This window comes from Podarcis muralis, chromosome 1 (assembly GCF_964188315.1).
Source record: "Podarcis muralis chromosome 1, rPodMur119.hap1.1, whole genome shotgun sequence".
In the NCBI taxonomy this organism is placed as follows: domain Eukaryota; kingdom Metazoa; phylum Chordata; class Lepidosauria; order Squamata; family Lacertidae; genus Podarcis; species Podarcis muralis.
This window is the reverse complement of record NC_135655.1, coordinates 94,386,813-94,408,002: the sequence shown is the minus strand read 5'-3', so window position 1 is coordinate 94,408,002 and position 21,190 is coordinate 94,386,813. Positions and strand designations below refer to the sequence as shown.

Genomic DNA, 21,190 nt, shown 5'->3' with positions numbered 1-21,190 from the left:
TCACTATGAAAATATTATATATCATAGAAGTCCTCCTAGAAAAGTTAAGAAGGATGGGTCCATAGGATAGGGATTTATGATAAATGGGGCAGGAGGAAATAACTCCAGAAGCAGCATGACATGAAGGCCAAGCACTTTTCAAGCAAGCAGCACTAGCAGAGATACAAAGAGCACAGTACATTACCACAGCATCCCTCCATCAAGGCAATGTAATTGGAGAGCCTTCTTAAATCAGGCCTTCTGATTCGAAGCTAGACTTGTCAGTCACAAAAGAGGTCTCCCTCCCCATCCCCGTCAGGCTCCTGTTTTGGTTTGAGCTGCTTTGGAGAGATCCTGAATCTTCATTAATTGATACAGTTCAGCTTGGTATTCAGATGAATCTGATCCACAGCTCTAGAACATATGATTCCAGCTTCTCCCTCTTGAAGAGGGAAATTGTAGAGTTACTTATTCCACTGTGGTCCATCAACTTCAGAGCAACAGTGAAAATCACTTTTTATTATATTTAGTAAAGAAGTTTAGAAAAGAATAAGAATAAGAAATGTATGAGCAATTTGATTTCCTTTTATTCTTCTGACTCTACTGCCATGTGTTAGGGAACAAGCAGGAAATCTTATTGCACAATGCGTCATTAAAAAAAAAAGTTGTCCTAAGGCACTTCTTGCTATCAGATGATAAAGGAATTCAGAATTCCTCTTGCAACTGGGAAAGATGTATAGTATATCAGGAATGGAAGCTATACAGTGCTACTCAAAATAGCTCTTGACAGACCTTAATATCCTCCTGATGATTTAATGGCATAGTTCAGTTGTGGAGATATTTCATCATGGTGGAGTTCAATTTTTGCCTTTTATTGCTCTCCCTGAGTGATGATGGCCAACTTCCTGCTGCTGCTAGTCAAAATATGTATTGGTTTCTAAGGGAGCTATGTGTGTGTGCAGGGTGATGTTCAGAATTATAGGAATCAACTCCACTTAAATAAGTTCAGTAAATAGGGTAGTTCAAGTAGAGAGCTAGAGAAGGGAACAGGAATGGGAACTGGAGGAGAGTAATGCCTTATCATTCAAGTAAAACAGTTTATGGATATTTTATATCCATTGTGAAAATGTGTCTAGGTTGTGATCGAGTAAGGCAAAAGTGCTCATGCATGTTTGGGCAACAGTGGTAATTGTTGGAGTGTGGGTGGGGGAGAGCCATTGCCAGCCAAGAACTAACGGCATAAGGAGACAGTGCTTCCCCTGTGTGGGAGATGCTGCTCTCCATTGTTGGGAAGGACATGTTTTTGAGCAGTATGATGCATGAGAGGAAGAGGGGAAAGTCCCTTTACAAAGGTTAAGTCCTTCTTTGTGACTTCTGTTGATAGAACTCATTAGTTGAATCCTGTCCAGAAAGTTTTATCCTCAGACGACACTGGCTTTTTGCTTCCTGACTAGTCCCAAAGAAAATAACAAACACAGTGTAAAGGCAGGGTAATTTGGGGGGGGGGGGTGTCTCGCGGAAGCTAAACAAGTCTGACTCTCACAGCGACCCCTTGATTGGAACATCTTGGAAAAGAATAGTGTAGAATAGCTTCCTGGCTGCACAAAGTGGGGACTGAAAGTTATATGAAAGAAACTTCCTATCAGGCATTAACTCTTACACAAAGGGCAGTCTTGTTAAGGACAGGCCTAGATAGAAGGGACATTAAATGACAATGAATACAGGTAATAAGCTGTCATCAGACATCACAATATAATTTTTCCACTAGAGAGCAGTCAACTTTCTAAAGTGTTCTGAAAGAATAAAGGTGGAATTGTTTGCCAAGCAATGTAAATCCAACTACCTGGGGAAGGTGTGTGCTGGATGATGCTCATAGTAACGTTTCCTGGAATTAATTAGTATCTAAATAGGAGCATCAAAGTGACTATTTCCATTGGTCTCTGAGTAACAGAAGTCTTTGCAGTATTCACATTTTTCTATGAATGTTCTGGAGGCAGACTGTTGTTGTTTTTTACTGAAAGCATTCCAGCCCTGCAAATACATCAAAATATGCAGTAAAGAAATCATCTTTAATTGTGGGTCGCTGACATGAGATTTCATGCACATGCCTGGCCAAGTCGCATCACACATTCAGCATAACCCTGGAGTGATGGATCTCCTTTAGCAGTGATCAAGAATGTAGTATCTTCCTCAAGCGCACCTTTCTCGCATAGAGCTGTAAACACACCTCTGGATATGATTATTGACACCCCTAAACAAAATCAAAGTGACAACTTTTGGGAGGGTTTTTTTGTTTTGTTTTGCACCTTTCTTTGCAATAATTAATCTTTGTCCTCTGGAAGAGTGTTAGCTTTTGCGCCAGTGCCAAGCTCGAAAGAACTGGGCTTTCCAGAACAATAACCTTAGCATGCCAGGAGTCAGTAGATGCCTTCTGCTCTGCTCTCTGGCTTGCAAATACAGTATCTACAAACAGAGCATTCAGGTCCATATCCTGAAGCTCAGTTGTTTGCTTAGCCCTGCACGGTCTTGCAAAGTGATGTTTTCCGCAGCAATAAAAACAAACAGCTCAATGTGCCTGGCAATTCCTGGGTCTGCTCTTTCCGTTTGTGCTGGAGTTTGCAGGAAACTTCCTTACTTTTTGTATTCCTATAACTTTCTTTTTCTCTTGAGCACTGCGTGTGTTTTCCTCTCTGCAGCTCCAAGAGCTTGCAACTGCTATGCCTCTTCTTCTTCAGCTCCATAAATGACAACAGCCTGTCAGCCTGCCAGCCCTCATCTGGTCTGATCTAATATCATAAATAATACAATATCTAATGAATGAGTCACCCATGCCTCCAAATCACAAGTTTGTAAAGCAGCTTTAATTATGTAACATGGGGATCAATTATTTTCCTCTTCTGTTCCAGCACTGGTTAAGTACTTGTCACGTTCTTTTTTGGAACACAGTAACAATTGTGATATTCTGCTAGTCAGCCTCTCAGTAAAAGGTTGGGAACTCTAGAAAACCTCCCTGGCTTCTTCTCCAACCACATGCAGAAACAGAAACAGTATGGAATCTTTCATCTTTTGCATCTACACCACAAACAATGCTATAAACGTCAATGCCTTGCTTCTGCTTCCTCCTCTTGCTGGCCGTGCTGCCTGGAAGCAGCAACTTTCCTAAAGGCACTCTTTCTGCCATAACCACACTGCTCAGATACCAGTGTGGAATAGGCCCAACTCTTGACACCATGTGGTAGTCTTACGTGGGTACTTTGTGCATCTACTCAAATGATTTCACGCCTCCCTGTTAACCATGCACCCCAGCAGACTTCTGCAGAACTGTTGAACAGTTGCTTTATTAGACAGTTAACAAACAGGAATGGATCTGAGCGTTGTTCCTCCCACCCCTGCAAAACTCAGCTGGTGAAATAAAAGCACAAACACAAATCCCATTCAGTGAGTCATAGGAGAGGTGATCGTTATAGCCAATCTCCTTTAAAACATCTACACACCACATACCATTGATAACTTTATTATCAAATACAACAAAGATATTATGGCTGTCAGATAGGATGTTTTAAGAAAGACTTATGGATGTGCCAAGCAGTGTCCATAATGTATAAGTGTTGCATACAATCTGAATTACCTGAACAGATGGACTGTTGCTATATTAGAGATAGCAGTGACCAGAAATGTGTGGCATGGAGATTGTCCTTGTGCTTTGCGCAATCCGTACAATAAACCTAATTCCAAATATTATTTCCTGTGGCATCCTAGATGGCGACATAGCATTAGAATAGCTCATTGTACAGCAGGCTATAGTTAGAAAAAAACAGGGATACTAAGGCACTTCATGATCACAGATAAGCCAGTGTTAGAATTTCTACTGATTTCTAAGATGCTCTCCAGATAACATCTGAACTTGGGAAATGTAATGCTGTTGTGATCCTGGTTGGCACTGCTTACTGATGCATTCACTAACAAATGCAGCCACACTCATATGACAGGTTCACATAATGCTACCATGAGTCTTCCCCCCCCCCAACCCCGTCCAGAATACATGATTATTCTTGGCAAAACAATTCGTGTCACATCACTACACATTTTCCCATGCTGTGAAACAACCTTTTAAGTCTTTAGAAAAAAGAAAGAGGGTGTCAAATAAGGCATAAAAATCACAAGTCATAATCATTTTTGTGTGAATGGCAGAGCACATCACTTGAGCTACATTCTCACCTATTTAGTTTTCGGGATAGATTATGTGTGTACCATTTGACCAGACCAAATGTGCATGAAGTGTGAATGAGCAAGCATAGTGTTTTCTAAGAAGGCACTAAATATAAATTGGAAACTTCGGATTCCAGAAGTGTACTTTTGGGTATCTCTGTTTTGCTGTCTTCAGTAATGAAATTTAAAATCTTGCCTTTTAAAAGATTTGGTGGTTTTTTGGTATGTTTCAGAAAGAAAGGAGTGTTGAGCCTTCAAGCTGATGTTTGTTGGTTGTTGCTGTCTGCACAGGAACCCTAAAATTAGTCGGGTTTTTTAAAAGATATAATAAGTATTACCTATTTTTCAGGGACATTTTTACATCTGCTTATATAATAGGCACATGACAGAGTTAAAAGCTTTTTTGAACATGTTCATCAAAGTTATTAAAACTTTATTTCCCCCCACATAAATTATATAAATAATAATGCTAAATTCAGTTTATTTCTGAGTCTTTTTGATCAGAATGGCCCTGGCCACTTTCAAAGAGACAGTCATAAGGCCTCTCCTTATCAAAGTGTCTTCTGACCATGAAAACTATTCCAACTATGAGCCAATTGCAAAGATACTCTTTGGGGGCAAGTTGTCTGAGTGAATGGTTGCTAAAAACACTTTTGGATGACATGGATGATCTAGATCCATTTCAGCCAAGTGTCCAGCTCAGTTTTGGCACTGAAATAGCATTAGTCACACTGATGGATGACGTGTTGGGAGAAAGGCAAGGCAAATGTGCTTCTTTTAATTCTCTTAGTTTTCTTGGATGCTTTTGATACATACCTTTAGTCATTGTATCCTTATGGACTTGTTACCTGAGGTTGGAACTGGGGGCACTGTGCTTCATTGGTTCCTTTGGTTCCTTTCATTCCCGGATAGTCAGTTCCAGAAGCAATGCTGGGAGACTACTGCTCTGTCCCAAGACAGCTATGCTATGGGCTTCTTCAGAGCTATATTCTGTCTCCCATGCTGTTCAACTTCTACTTGCCACTGCTGAATGGGGTCATCTGGGGATTTGGGGTGTGGTGTCATCAGTTTGCTGATGACACTCAACTCTATTTCTCCTTTTCATCAAATTCAGGTGATGCTGTCGAAGTGCTGAACCGATGTCTGAGATCAGTAATGGATTGGATGAGGGCCAGTAAGCTGAAGCTCAATCTCGATAAGACGGAGATGCTATTGGTAGGTGGTTTGTATGTTTTGGGAGATGCTGTGTAGCCTGTTCTGCATGGGGTTGTATTGCCCCTTAAGGACGAGGTTCATAGGTTGGGGGTGGCTTTAGACCTGACCGTAACTAGTGGTTTGGTGACACAGACCGCCTTTCACCAGCTTAATATAGAGATGGTCTAGCCACAGTGATTCTCATTCTGGTAACATCCCTTCAGGACTACTGTAAAGTGCTTTCCATAGGTACCCTTGAAGAATTGTATAACGTTAGAAACTATAGTTAATACAAAACGTGACAGCTAGGGTTACTAACTAGGACTGGGCATATGGAAAACATTTCCAACTCTTGAAACAGCTTCATTGGCTCCCAGTCAATTTATGGGCTCAGTTTAAAGTGTTGGTTTTAACTTTAAGAATTTAGGACTAAAAGTACCGTATTTTTCGCTCTAAAAGACACACCAGACCACAAGACGCACCTAGTTTTTGGAGGAGGAAAACAAGAAAAAAAATATTCTGAATCTCAGAAGCCAGAACAGCAAGAGGGATCACTGTGCAGTGAAAGCAGCAATCCCTCTTGCTGTTCTGGCTTCTGGGATAGCTGCGCAGCCTCCATTCGCTCCATAAGACGCACACACATTTCCCCTTACATTTTAGGAGGGGAAAAGTGGGTCTTATAGAGCAAAAAATACGGTACCTCAAGGATTATCTCTTTCTGCACAAACCTGACCAGGTATTAAGATCTTTGAGGCATTTTTCAATACTTTGAGCTATTTATAGCAAGGTAGGCTATGACCTAGGATAGGTACTTTTGTAGTGATTTCAGATAATTTTACAACAAACTGTCATAGTTATATGTTTGTATAACTGTCTTTTCCAGTGCAGTCCTATTCTCTTCAGCCATACAGATGTAACTCAGGAGATAAGCTAGCCCACAATATTCCCTACTGAAAATGTATTGTTTTTGTTTTGTATATTATGGACTTCTATACCTGAGAGAACAAAAAGATTGGAAAGATTGATTCCTTTTCATCTTGTTGCATATTGTTTTTGATTTTGGATAGAAGCCTTTTGAGCAGGGGTACCTATGAGGCTAGACATACAGTAGCCCTGTGCCTCCTGATGTTTATCGTTAACAGTGAACACAATTTTAGAGGTGGTGACCCTCATTTGTCATACTGTCACCAAACTGTCATTTCTTCACAAGTTCCCCTATAAGCCTGAGCTGCGCAAAATGAGCAGGACCTCAGGTAGAAAAGCACAGCATCCATAAAGAAACCCTCAATTTTCTAGTTGAGAAAACAAATCATTGCTGATTTTCTGAGAACTGTCTTTTTGAATCAGGCCAAGTGGCCTGATGCAGTCCAGTATTCTGTCTTTAGCAGTAGCCAGCAATTGCCTCTTTGAAATTCACAGGAAGGGCCTGATGATAATGATCTTCTTAGCATGGGTAGCCAACACAATGCCCATCAGAAGTTGTTGAACTACAATTCCCATCAGACCAGCCAATATGACCTATAGGAAGGAATAATGGGGTTGCATTTTCTTCATTTATTAAATTTGTTATCCTCTTTTCATTATAAAGCAATTCTAACATTGTAATCCAGCGACATCTGTAGGGTACAATATTGGCTACCCCTGCCCTTAGTTTGTGTTGAGGAGCCCAAAATCAGGTTCTGGTACTACTGCATCTGAACGTTATCGTTGGTATCATTAATCAACCAAATCATTTTAAAATCAGTCTTGGGTAGTGACCATTACTACATCTTACAGACAGTGGATTCCTTAAATTAATTTATATGCAGTCCAGTAAACAAATGTTTCATTTTGTCTATCTGAAGGCTGTACATTTTCTTGGCATGTCACATCTCTTCCTTATGTTCTTATGGTAATACTTAGTCTTAAAACTGTGATGCTAAAGGTTTATCCACATCATATAAGTCAATGAAGCTGAGTGGCAGGGAAACTGCGGCATATTCTTTGGTGTGGGGCTTTGGCAACCGTGCAGCCTGTGGAGATGTGGGGCTAAGTCAGGCTTCAGCAATCATTGCACTGTGCTAACTGAGCTTAAACCAACCTCCTATCAATTTAATCAATGCTTGCACACATGCAAACACACTGTGTGCTATGATGCAATGATACACTATATATACATATTCATTACATTGAAGATTGGTGCATGTTGTTAAAATCTTTATTATGCTGTACTGTCTTTGTAAATTACATCTGGTTTATATTTATAAGGTCAGCTTTTCATTCTCCCCACAGCTGTCTATAATGCTTTGCATTATGATTCATACTCTGTAAAACCATCACAAATCAGCTCATATTTAGATGAAACTTCTCACGTAAGCTTTTCAAGTCAGCTTTTAAACATGATTCTTGCCAGTCATGCTATGCTGATCACTGTTAGACAGGTCTCTTTTCCCAGCTTACTAAAGGGCTATTTATTTTTAAATGTTATTTCAAAATAGGTTTGCATTTGAATCAGAAAGAATCCAAATATTTGTAGGGCCTAAGCCCAATATTAGTCACCCTTCATGTTTATTGTTTCAGTTGCACTGTTCCTCAGTATAATTTATCTATAATTCAACAAATGGAAAGATCTCTGGCTTTATGTTTGGAATCAAAGGGGTGGTCAGCTTTAGCTGGCCAGTTAGTGGACATCATAACCCAGATTCAACTAACTAACCCATTGCACTAGCAGAAGCCAGTGCAAGGGTTTTCGCTAGTGCAACAGGGCTCTCCCCCTTTCCCTGCACCGCTCTGAAATCTGCTCTGGAGAGTCAGAGGGAAAGATCAGAAGAATGCAATGCTGAAATCCTCTTCTTATTGGCTCATAATTATAGACCAATAAGAGGATGTAATTTCATCCAAGTGTTACGTTTGGGTGTAAAAGCTTGGCTGGTGTAAATACTGGTCAGGGAAAGTACCTGTTGGAGCTCCTCAGTTAGAGTAGAATGGCAAGAGACTTAGGAAGAGGCTAAGGAGAGGATCAGGCAAGCCTCTTGGAAACCAGGAACAGAGGAAGAGGCTGGCATCTGAAGGATAGCTGGAGTTCCAGCCTAGGAGCCAATGTTACTAGGATGTCCACATGTTTCCTGTGTTTTGGCTTAAAGCATGCTTGGATGGGGTTCGGAGAGAGCTAGCTACTTGATGCATATGAGTTGCCACCAAGGGTGTTTATCCCATTGCCAGAAATCATCACTGGGTTGCAGCAGCAGAGGCAGAAGGCTGTATAGTACAAGTATTACAAGTATTATGCCTATGAAAAAGGAGACAGCCTCTTTGAAACAAAAAGGAAAGGAAAGTACCCATAAGTGTTTAAATACTTGCCAAGTATCATTTCTGGCTACCCTTGCCCACTTCCCTTACTTCCCCCTCTTATTGAAGAAAAAATGCCCATAGTTGCTCTGTGGATTTTTAATTTTTTTTTTTATCCATCATTTTGTCAAGTGGCCATAAAATGCTTCCATTATTCTGTCTAGGAAGTGTTCTTTATCACACAAAATGTCATTCATTGGATTGACACTTTAATAGACATTAATAGTGATTGTTCATGATTACTATACTTACTCTCAGCACTTGCTTAGTACTTATGTATATGCACAGCTTTATTTTAGTATCTCCAACACTTCAAGGATTTTTATCTACAGTGTTCACACTCACTGCAGTGAGGTTTTCTGCTTTATACCGAGGTGACTGTGACACCAGGGTCTCTGCATGACTCTTCAGCAGACACCTTCATTGTTTGCAAACATCATACTTTCCACAATGAAAAAGAATTGACTTTTTGTGTCATTCCATTTTTCTCCTCTAAAACTTTCTATTCAAACATAAGGGGAAATGACAACTACAAAGTAGTTTCTTGAAATACTATAAAAGTTTCTTGAAATAAGCAATGGATCTACCCTTTCCTATTCATCTGATTCTAATGTGCAAACATATCAGCTGCATATCTTTTCAGAGTACAAAATGGCAGGTCACCACACCAAGGAGCTTACGATCTATAATTTGACAGAGAGAAACGTAGGAAGGCAGGTGGAGGCTGAACTGAACAGGGAAGCAATTAGCAAATGTTCCAGTTGCAAGTGCTTAGGCTTGGTTGCAGGACATCAGGTACAAGAACCAGAGCAGCTAGACTTCACAGAATACATGGGTTTCGAATGAAGAGAGACAGAAAAATACACAGCATGTGGCCAGAACATGTGGCAACAATTAATATACATTAACAGAGGTTTTGCGTATTATGTTTCTGCTCAAGAAAATGTTACATCATTGTACTTTTTCTGTAAATTTCTTCCTTCTGCACTGTTTCATTTCCATGGTATGTAGGCAGGCATTTTAAAAAGCACTAAACCACTATTTATGAAATATGCTAAGGTGGCTTTGTTGAGGTTGAATGATAAAACCACAGTGAAAGTTTCCGCATGCTTCAGTATTTTTATTTCTTTTCTTTTTAAAAAAAAAGATGGATAGAAAGATGGATTGAAAATCAGTGTGGCATAATGGTTAAAGTGTTGGGCTAGGGCCTGGGAGACCAGGTTTCAAAATCCCACTTGGCCATGAAGCTCACTGACTGGCCTTGGGCTAGTTTCTGCCTCCCAGCCTAACCTACTTCTCAAGGTTGTTATAGGTATTAAATGAGGAGGATGGGAACCAGGTATGCCATCTTGAACTCCTTGGAGAATCATAGAATTGTAGAGCTGGAAGGGAACTCAAGGGTCATCTAGTCCAATCCCTTGAAATGCAGGAATCCACGGCCCCCATCTAATTTGAAACCATACTGGACCCTGCTTTGTAAATGTACTAGCAGTTTTACTGCTGCACCTCTAGGAGAAAAAGGTGGGTTATAAATACAGTCAAACAAACAAACAAACAAACAAATAATAGCAATGAAATTGTTGGATGTTCTTGTAAATATTTTGGTTACGTAACCATTTTTTCATGCAAGTGCAATCGAAATTCATTCTTGATTAACAGCCATTTAACCAAATAAAGGTTCAAGGGTTAAGACCATATGGCCAATGTTGCTGCTTTTTTTACACAGTACAATTGAACTTGTTTTACACAAAGGAGTAGGATGTGGCTATACTGATTTGATGAAACCACCTCCATTAGCAAGGTCAGAAAGACTAGAAGCACTGAGCATTCCAATTATCTCTGGACAAATCAACAAAATTAGATGCTACTAATGAATTCATTACTTCAACCTAAGCACATTTTAATGTATTGGATGGTCAGTGATGTCTTTTCTTCGTTGAATAGGTCCATTAACTAAGAAGCTATTGCGTGAAATGTTTTGCCTCTGCTGATCCTTAATGTGTTTTTCTATTAACAGATACAGAAGTGGTGTATAAAAGCAGACTTGGGCATGTTGTTAAACTGAATGTAGAAACAAATACAAGTACGTTATTGCTGGAAAATGCAACTTTTGTAAGTATTAACTCTTTTTACAATTACTATGGCAACAACTATGGCAACAGACCTAGTAAAATTACTATACTATGTTTGGCAAAGAACCACATATCTTAAATGCATACCAACACAGCTTTTTTGTTTCTCCCCCTCCCCGCCTTCATTTCAAACTCCTGAAGCTTAATTGTACAGATGGTTAGCAATGTGACATGGGGGAACTGCTCACCATACTTGTGGAACATCTTCACCTTCTTTCCAGGCAATTCTAGATATGTAGAGCAGAGCAGATTATGGACATGTAGACACTGGTTTTCCCTGATTATAGCATTAAGTGATTATTTCTGTCCTTTCTCTGAATAAAACTGCTAGGTTTTCTGCTTATACTCCACTTGGAGATAGTGATGTGATTTTTATAAGCTTTGGCTATTTTATAAGCTATGTTGTTCCGAGGGTGGTGGGGGAGATGGAATGGCCTAGCCACTATCAAACATGACCTGATAACTGGTTATATTATTGCAGTCTGCTTCATGTGGGTCTTCCTTACTTGGATCTGTCTTCCATTTGTCTGTAAACAAGATGTGAAAAACATTATTACCAAGGATGCTAGCTCTTCTTTTAGCGTGGAACACATGCCACCTGTAGAGAACTATGCTGACTACCAGTTAGTTTCCTCAGATAATTCAAAGTGCTGGATTTGGGTTGTGGCTACCTGAAGGACCACCTGCTCCCACAGAAGCCTGGCTTTTGGTAGTCCTAAGCAGATGTCATCACTCTGTAGTTAGGTTGGTGATGATACAACACAGGGCCTTCTTGTTGCTTCTGAAACTCTCTCCCATTGACCCTATCATTCAGGCTTTGATGAATTTTAGAAGACAACTGAAAATGCTGATCTTTCTCTTAACTTTTAATGAATTTGATTGGTGCTGCTGATAAAATGAATGTGCTGGTTGTGTTATCTGTTCATTTTTGTTATGGATTTTATTCCTAATTTTTTAAATAATGTTTATAATATTAAAACATATATTTATAATGTCTAAAGAATCCTTGTGATTAAGTGGTGCAATAAAAATATTTTAAATAAATAATTTTGTTTTCAAGTAGGGTATTAGTGGATACAACAAAGTCTTAGCATCATAGAATTGTGGAGTTGGAAGGGACCACAAGGATCATTTAGTTCAACCCTTTGCATTGTCATATAAAACACATTTACAGTAGTTCAGGACTTGCACCCAATAGGGGTGGGTAGAATCTGTCACTTTGGGTTTCTCTCATCTTCTAATTTTTCCTGTCCTAAGTACAGGTATCCACATTGCCACGTCAGTTTGTGATTATTGTTTTTAGTTTTCAAGAAAATACATCAGCTCTTAGTGTGAATTTATCCTAATATACCTATGTTTATATGCAACTTTCCCTAATGCACACATGTGCATTTTTATGTCCCAGGTAAATCTCCTTCCACTATTTGGATGGTGATGACAATCTATTCCAAAACCCCAGAAAACCTTTTCCAGTTGTGCCCTATAAATGCTAAAGAAAAAAGATTTCACTATAGATTTCCCACAATATAAAAACAGCAGTGTCCCATTTCCCAGTTTGTTCCTATTTGTTCTCCTCATTTGACAAGATTTCCATTTTCTGAAGGAAGCCTTCTTGCCTGTAATAGCTTCCTTGATTATGATTATTAACTATACAGACACTCTCATTGATGTATTTCCTGATTTGCATTATACATTCTAGCTGAGCTGGTGTTAACATACTTTTGAATAATGCCAAATATTCCGGAGATATTTGACTTTCCTCATTTTGACTTTCACCTTCCTTTTTACCAGTCCCCTCATTTTTGGGGACATTTAAAGTAAAATGTAATGGTTGGACTTCCTTACGTGTAAGTTGAATTTGATAGCACTGTGGTCACTTTTCCTAGTCAGTTCAACAACACTTGTATCTCACACCAGGTTTTGGGCACCACATAAGATTAAGTTCAGTGTCTCCTCCCTTTGTCAGTTCCATAGCCAGCTATTCTGGGGCACAGTCATTTAGAGTATCTAGAAATCTTACTTCTTTATCTATAAATCTTACTTCTTTATCATATCATAATTTTATCATAACTTTATCATTTTCCCTGTTTAAAAGATCAAAAGGCTGTTTAGACAGTAGAAATATTACCAAGTTCAGGAAGATGTAAGATGCCTCCCCCCCCCCCACTATAAATTTAGTTTTCTTCATCATTGCAACAAATTCCTTCTCCTAGATGTAATAGCCCTGAGCAAAGATGTAGAGGATGGCTGCTGGGACTAAAATGAATATAGTATGAGGAGCAAAAGTGAAATTTCTGTAATATCCATGACAATAATCCAGTGTTGTAGATTGAGGTTAAAGGTAGGTCTTGGTTGAAGGCTACTACATAAATGAATGTATTTTAGAAGTGAGCCTTTGTTTCTTAAACAGTGGATGTGGTGCAGTTTTATGCCCCCCCCCCCCTATTTCTTATGTTCCGTTGAAAGGGGGGGGGAGAGGACACTAACTGTACTTTAAAAGCAATTAAAATCGATGCAGTAGTAGTGCATAGCAAATGAGACTGTTGAGCAAAGATTAAAGGACCAGCCACACAACAACAGCAACACAGGGTATGTTTTTAGTCAGGAAGCACAATTACCGGTAAACAAGAAAGGCTGGAGCTACGTTGTTATTGCAGGCCGATCTGGAAACTAATTCAGTATCTCAGATATTGTAGAAATTTACCACTTAACTTGTGGGAAAATTAAAACAATGTGTCCTTAATTATAATGTTTTTTGGTACATGAGTGTGTGCTTTATTTGCTTGGAAAAGAACGGATACTTTTGGCAAACACAAATGTCAAGAGACACGTTAAAATTGTTTACTGAAGCGGGGCATGGAAGTTACATTCTTTCTGTTCCCCTCATTTCATTGCATGGTCCTCTAGTCTCAGGGCCACAGTGGACTGATAGATCGTTTCAGAGTACAGAACTACTTTTACTTTCAGCAAAAACTAATGTTTGTATTCCTAGAATACGTGAAACAATAAAGGTTGAGAATGGAGGGGGTGTTTTATCTTTCTGTCTCCATTTGACTATCACCCCTGTCATCTGTGGTACTGGCAATACTTGTGGTCACGGTTGTCAAGTGCATTCTTGGGCGCGGAGAAGAGGCTGGTGCTGCTTGTCCAAGGAGCATCGCACCCTCATGTATCACTGTCAAGTAGAGAATTAAAACTCAGGTCACGAAAGGCACTTTTTCGAGAAAAGGCAAGGAATTCAATCTGCAACTCGTTTTACACAGTTTTGCCCAATCCTGCTGTCGGTAGAATGAGAATCCTCTTATCTGAAAAGAACAAACTTTTACTTTTTTAAATGACAACTAATTAAATCTATGATTCCCTTTTAATATTTTTTAATGTAAATAAAAATTTGGGGATACTTCAGATAAGTTGGGAAAGAGTTGTGTTAACAAAACAACAGAATATATACATTAGTTAAGGGGGTAATCACATGTTGTTGTCTTTACATGTTGTTGCCAACAACTCTCTGTTTGATAATCTCCAAAATAATCCCAGATATACTTGATGGAACTAAATAACTTTAAAGTCGGTTGATGTAGACAATCATGCACCACAGAAAGCAAAATCAGACGTAATAGATGATTTCCTTTGTTTTTATTTGACCTGCTAGCATTTTTTTCGGGTGGGGGATGTTAGATATATTTTTTAGATAGAAAGACCTGTGTTTGTACTGTAAGAAATGAAGCATTTTGTTGATGTTTTTATTTGTTTTGTTATTTAAACTGCTCTATAGTTAATATGCTTAAAACTACTTCTGGACCTTGTTCTTGAATTTGCTGCCAATCCACTATATGTTTCAGTTGCCAAATTATTTAATCAGGGATTTGCAAGAGAGCCTAAAACTGAATTAGGCATACATGGAGAGCTCCCTTCAGGGGTCTATAAATTGTCCACCTTGTGAATTTTGAAAATATTCAAAATATTTATTTGCTTAGATGACTCCAGGCAAATATTTTTATATGTGGGGTGGCATTATCTATTTACTATATATTATGTAACAGTAAAATGTACTGTTATATCAGGAAAATCCAGCTCCTTGACACTTGAACTATAAATATATGCACAAAATGATCCAAAAACTAGAAAAGTGCTTACTTTCAAGTGACCATGTGGTCCAGGCTTAGTATGAAAAGCTGGTAGATCTCATGAGGCTTCAAGGGCCTCCTGCCCCAGACCTCTCTCCAATGTGCGCTCTGACGAACATTAAATGCTTTTAATCCATGAAGGAGTTCTATCAAATCATATAAATCCCAGAACTGCTCTTTGTTTCTGTTTTCTTCGGGATTGCCTCCAGCCTGAATTTAAGTATTTGGGAGATCTTTGGTTTAAGCTGGTGTTGATACAGCATTCAATTTGAATACTTGTCTTTTCTAAGTCTCAAAAATGAGCTGTGGGTAGTCCCACAGAGCAGTAGAGTAGTAACTTCACTAAGGTGTGCATGGGGGTAAAGTTTTCATTAGGGATGGTTCTCCTGCTCCAAGTGATGCCCAGGTAGAGCAGCTATGAGTCAGAGATCACAGTTTTACAATCTAAACATAGCAAAACAAAACAAAACAAAACAAAACAAAAAGCCAGGCCAAGAAGCAGTCCAAAGTCTAAACACAGTGGCAACACAGGAAGAAAGATCTAGAAACTGTCTTAGGGTAGCAGTTTTCCCCCTTATGCAGCAAGCAGCTAGGTGGCAGGCCAAGACAAGTGAGGGAGCTAGTTCAAGGATGTTGTACTAGTCCTCTGTGCTTGGAAAAGGAGACTTTTAAACCTGAGTTTTCAGAACCCCACTCAGAACACAGCTGCACATTGCTTACAGATTTGCTTTGCTCACGAGGAGTAGCTTACTCACAAGTATTCTTTTATTTCCTTATATGTCAAGTCCAGCATCTTGAACTAGGTCTGGAAACAGCATATATTTGCTTAAATAGACTTGAAAGAGAAGTTGCTGAATTACAATTTATTACTAAACTGAAAACTATGGAGAGACCTGGTCTGAGTAGAGATACTGGATTCTTGTCTCATTACATATGCTAAAGCTATTTTTGGTCATCTGCATATTATCCCTTGCTTTTTTCTGTAGGACTAATTGCTGTCATTAACAGTCGTCAACAGGTTTACCATACCCATTGAGTCAATCACCCATCTCCTACTTCCCTTCTGAGAAAAGCCCCACCCCACCCTCCCACTATATATATAAGGATCTGGTGACTTCTGTTTCAGTGTATCTGAAGAAGTCTGCATGCACACAGAAGCTTATACCCAGAACAAACTTAGTTGGTCTCTAAGGTGCTACTGGACCAACATGGCTACCTACATGAATATATTTGCTTGTTTTAACTTAGCATTATGATTTTTGACAGTTTACTTGCAGCAGTTCACAAATTGTTGTTTAAACACATTAGTAATTCATTGGTAATGCCAACAAATGCTCTATTTTGTGCTAATTAACTCACTGCTGTGTATTCCAAATTACCCATTCCTATGGGACAAAGCTCCTGTCAACCTAGCAGTTCGAAAACACGTCAAAGTGCAAGTAGATAAATAGGTACTGCTCCAGCAGGAAGGTAAACGGCGTTTCTGTGCACTGCTCTGGTTCGCCAGAAGCGGCTTAGTCATGCTGGCCACATGACCCATAAGCTGTACACCGACTCCCTCGGCCAATAAAGCAAGATGAGCGCCACAACCCCATAGTCGTCCATGACTGAACTTAACAGTCAGGGGTCCCTTTACCTTTACCTACGGGACAAAGAGGGGCATAAGCTCATGCGCAAGACATTTCCCCACTATACTTTCCATTTTAGTTGTAATATATAATTCAGCTACAGATAAATACTCTTTCCATCTTCCCTGCACTATTGATGTGCCTTGTGCTTGACCTCTTTGTTCTTCAGATGGGAAGCATCTTCATATCCACGTAAAAAGAAATCCCTTCAATGGTTCCATTGCTTCAAGTATGCTCTGGTCCTTCCTCTACATCAGCTCCATTAAATTCTTTCTGACACCACCATTACCTCTTGATTAAATTATAGCCTTGAATTCAATTGGGTGTCATGTATTCTTATCTAGACATAAAGTGTTATTAGTTTGATAATGTTCCCTTCTCCTTTTCCATTTTTGCCACACCACTGAGGATTTTAAATCTTCTGTAAAGCATTTTCTTAAATAAAAAGTAGGTGTTGTGTAAAATGTCTGGACCAGGGGGAAAAAAAAAATCTCACTGCATGATATATGTATCTGCGTTTTTATCAAGAAATCATGCTGCCTTGTTGCTTCTTGCATCAATTGCTTTTAAACTCTCTTGGTGTTTTTAATACTATACTTTAATACTTGTTTTGTTTAATACTTGTTTTATTTTAAGAACATCCCTTTCTCTGGGGTCTTTTAAAATGTAATATATATACACAATGTAATTGAAATGTCTAAGACAAAGTGTTCTTCATGTAACAAACTTACCAACACTGTGTTCTTTTCTTAGGTAACTTTCAAAGCATCAAGATATTCAGTCTCCCCAGATTTAAAATATGTTCTCCTTGCATATGACATCAAACAGGTAAGCTAGCAGTTGGCCAAAAATAAAATTAGAATACATGCTGGTTAGAAGTCTGAGCATAGTAATATGCAGAAAATTATACTTAAAACATCCTCATTTATGAAACAATATATATTTAACTCTTTTAATACTGATGACATCCTGTGTTAATAGGATGGATTCAAAGTGTTGGTCCCATTTGCTTTTTGGATTAAGCTTGTTTTGGTTAGAATTTCTTACTACTGACATTTCTGTAAGGTTGTCTTGATGGATTAACAATTCTTTATTACATTTGGATAACCTTTTTTTTTTTACAGTAGTGTAATTCTGTGGGTTAAACCATATGCCATTCCAAAGATCCATAATCAAGATCTATTGCTTTTAAAAAATTAAGGGCAATAGGGGGCAATGTCTGGGATGGGGGGAATTGGATTGGGATGAAAACTCTAGGGAGGGCAAGACTGTGTGCATATGCAAGATTGACTTTTCCAAGGGATCTAAACAACTTGGCACCAAATCGCTTATAGACATAGTCAGGTTTTTAAGATCAACAGAGGGGGCCCTCTCCACAGAGGCACATCTGGCACCTTCATTATCTAGGTGCCCTTTGACAACTGAGTTATATATTTTTAGGATTCATCCTACTTAAAATTGTTGGAAATTGGTTTTAATATTGTGTTTTTAAATTGATGTGCCCCCCACCCTTGTGGCCTTATGGTTATGGGAGGATAAGAAATCAAATAAATAAATATCACCATCATTAGCTAGGTAAAATAATTAATATGAACCTTGAAAAATGCATAGAAACATTAGGAAATGGCATGGTAGAACTGTGCTACTTACCTGACATCTCTCTGGTCTTAGGCTGAGGCTGAAGTGACAAATAAAGAAAAGAATTAAAATATGAAAATTATGAGTATGCTAAGGTGGAATTAAAGTGTCATTAAGTTAGAGGTCTGTGAGCTGAGCTTTTATTCTTATACATACAATATAGGTAGTAGACCCTTGGATAATGGCCACTCTGTTGAAGATATTTCAACTTGCTTAGACCAATTGCAATTCTTTTGGCCACTTCGGAATGCTACAAGGGATTGCATGTTTGAATACGCTGTCATGTTTAAAAAAACAAAAGCAAAAACTGAAAACAACTTGCTACCAAATTCTTTGTCAGGTTTTAGCATGTATATGTGTGTTCTTTGAAAAACAGGATGGAACTTAGAACATATACTGTATACCATAATAATAATTTTATACCCCGCCCATCTGGCTGGGCCTCCCCAGCCACTCTGGGTAGCTTCCAAGTGTATATAGCTCATATTGGCCAAGCACATTTCCTAGAGTGACATGAATGAAATGGTTGTTGCCATTTCATCCCCAGTTTTGCTTATTTCTCCATTTACATGGTTACAGTGGATTGCATGTTAACAAATTACAATGTGTGTCAGCAGCATCACCATTGCTGCTAGCAGGTCAAATTTGCCTTCTCATGTTCTGTTGTACCTTTTTTTCCAAAAACATCAGAGTGAGTTACAAATCACAGAGTTAGTTTCCTGTCCATAATTGTCATTAAGTGAGGTAATTGTCTTCAAAGTCACACTAGTCTTCAAGAGATGTCATTTGAATATGAAGAATCTTTAGAAAAGGTGGACTTGCTAGAAAATAATATTCCACCTTCCCTTCTTATTTCCTCCTAGTGACAGTTTAGAAATAGAGATTTCTAAATAAAATCTTACAGTTCCTTGGGTAATACACATTACATAAAAGAGTGGACAATTTTTACATCAAAACTATTGCATGAAGACGACTGAAAAGTTTAAACAAATTGAATAAAAAAATGAGGACACACGTTCCACCCAACATTTGCCCTGAAATTGTAATTAGAGCCATAGCTATTTTGATGTTTGGATTAAAAATAAATGCGGAGTTAAATTAAATAGTTGAATATTTATTTTTATGTTGTCAGCATTTTCTTTAATCTATTTTCTGCTTGGAAAGTCAAACTTTAATTAAATTTGAAGTTGTTTCAGCACAATTAAGAATATCCTTTATTCATAACGGGATGTAAATTTGCATGAAAATAAGCTTTCTTTGAATACAAAAGTAATAATTGAATGAATCATTTAAATCATGCTGGATACGATAGAATAAGGAAAGTTGTTAGATGCATGCTTTTGCAGTTGTTGTGATGTTGCTCTATAAACTTGGACTATTAAAATAAGTGTATGTTAATTCTTAGTGGGAAAAGTTCACTTCAGCTTTTGTATCCAGAACGGAAGTTATTCTCCCACCCCCCAATACAGATGTTTAGCTACATTTTGCATTTTTAGGAGCATTATGTGACCCAGAAAAGCAGCAGATAAGCAAACAGGACACCAGGTGTTGCTATGAAAAAACTGACCAAATCTTGTATTGACTGGAGCAGGCAGGGTAAGGACTGGCATGGCAGTAGGGTCAGGATCAGTTCTTCATTCCATCCACCCAATGCTGATTGAATAGAATCAGCTGGGGTTGAACCATACTAGATTTGTTCCTTGGGAGTTGGCCAGTGTTGAACCTTGTTATGGTGCAAGGCAGGCTGGCAAGGTCTCGCTGGGTGACCAGGGTGAGCATTCCAGCCAGGCAGAGACCTCACCCTGAGCTTGGGTGTACTATGGCCACCCTCCCTCCTTTATTATGTTGATCCTGCCCAATGTCATTTCCACCCCTGTACAAAACAGTGTTCTTCCTTCTAACAAAAGAAAGCCATAATTGCAGACTCAATCTCAGTGACACCCCTCCTGCTGCCCCCCAGGTAACAAAGACCTAGTCTAAGATGGGAGGGACGCGGGTAGCGCTGTGGGTAAAAGCCTCAGCGCCTAGGGCTTGCCGATCGAAAGGTCGGCGGTTCGAATCCCCGCGGCGGGGTGCGCTCCCGCTGCTCGGTCCCAGCGCCTGCCAACCTAGCAGTTCGAAAGCACCCCCGGGTGCAAGTAGATAAATAGGGACCGCTTACTGGCAGGAAGGTAAACGGCGTTTCCGTGTGCTGCGCTGGCTCGCCAGATGCAGCTTTGTCACGCTGGCCACGTGACCCGGAAGTGTCTCCGGACAGCGCTGGCCCCCGGCCTCTAGAGTGAGATGGGCGCACAACCCCAGAGTCTGTCAAGACTGGCCCGTACGGGCAGGGGTACCTTTACCTTTACCTTAAGATGGATATAAAAAACTGCACAGGACAATGTTCTGGGATTTTAAAATTGGTCACAACTTTATTGATTCTAGATGTAGGTAAGCTTTGGCTCAGACATCAGGTGTGTATCTGTTCTCAGCCCGCTGTTGGCAGGGGTCTGACACTTGAGCAGAGTCAAACCTGGAATGGAAGGACCATCTCAAGGCAAGGGTCTACCTATAGGTAGCCCTCTGAGGCTGCTGCTGGAAGCTCTATGGCCCTGAACAAGGCTAATACAGCCTAAATGTAGGTACAGTAATCCTAACTGGTATTATAAGTAAGATTGGCAGTGAAAAGGTGAGATAAAGGATTCAGATTACTGAAGCCCAGTTCTTTAAAAATCATCCCTCATATGTGTGTATGACATTCTGCTTTACTAGTCATGGAAGACTTTGATTCTGGTTATAAAAGTTTTCACACATGAGCTACTGATGAATTAAACTGTTAAAGTGACTTTGAGCACGACAGACATCATCTCACAGTCCTTTCCTTTTCAAGGATTTGATATGAAATATTCAGATACCTAGGAAATATCTCCAGTTAGGTAGGGCAGATATATTATTGTGTTTCCATTCCTCAGATTAA

At 39.2% G+C, this 21,190-nt stretch overlaps 1 protein-coding gene across 2 annotated transcripts in view; it reads left to right on the top strand.

Moving 5' to 3' along the window:
* DPP10 (dipeptidyl peptidase like 10) overlaps positions 1–21,190 on the top strand; it is a 513,191-nt gene that overhangs the window by 381,178 nt on the left and 110,823 nt on the right. For both annotated transcript variants that reach the window (XM_028744423.2, XM_077935419.1), the window contains 2 exons: positions 10,727–10,821; positions 17,350–17,424. In XM_028744423.2, the coding sequence (XP_028600256.1) occupies positions 10,727–10,821; positions 17,350–17,424 (170 nt within the window). The remainder of the gene's footprint in view (positions 1–10,726; positions 10,822–17,349; positions 17,425–21,190) is intronic.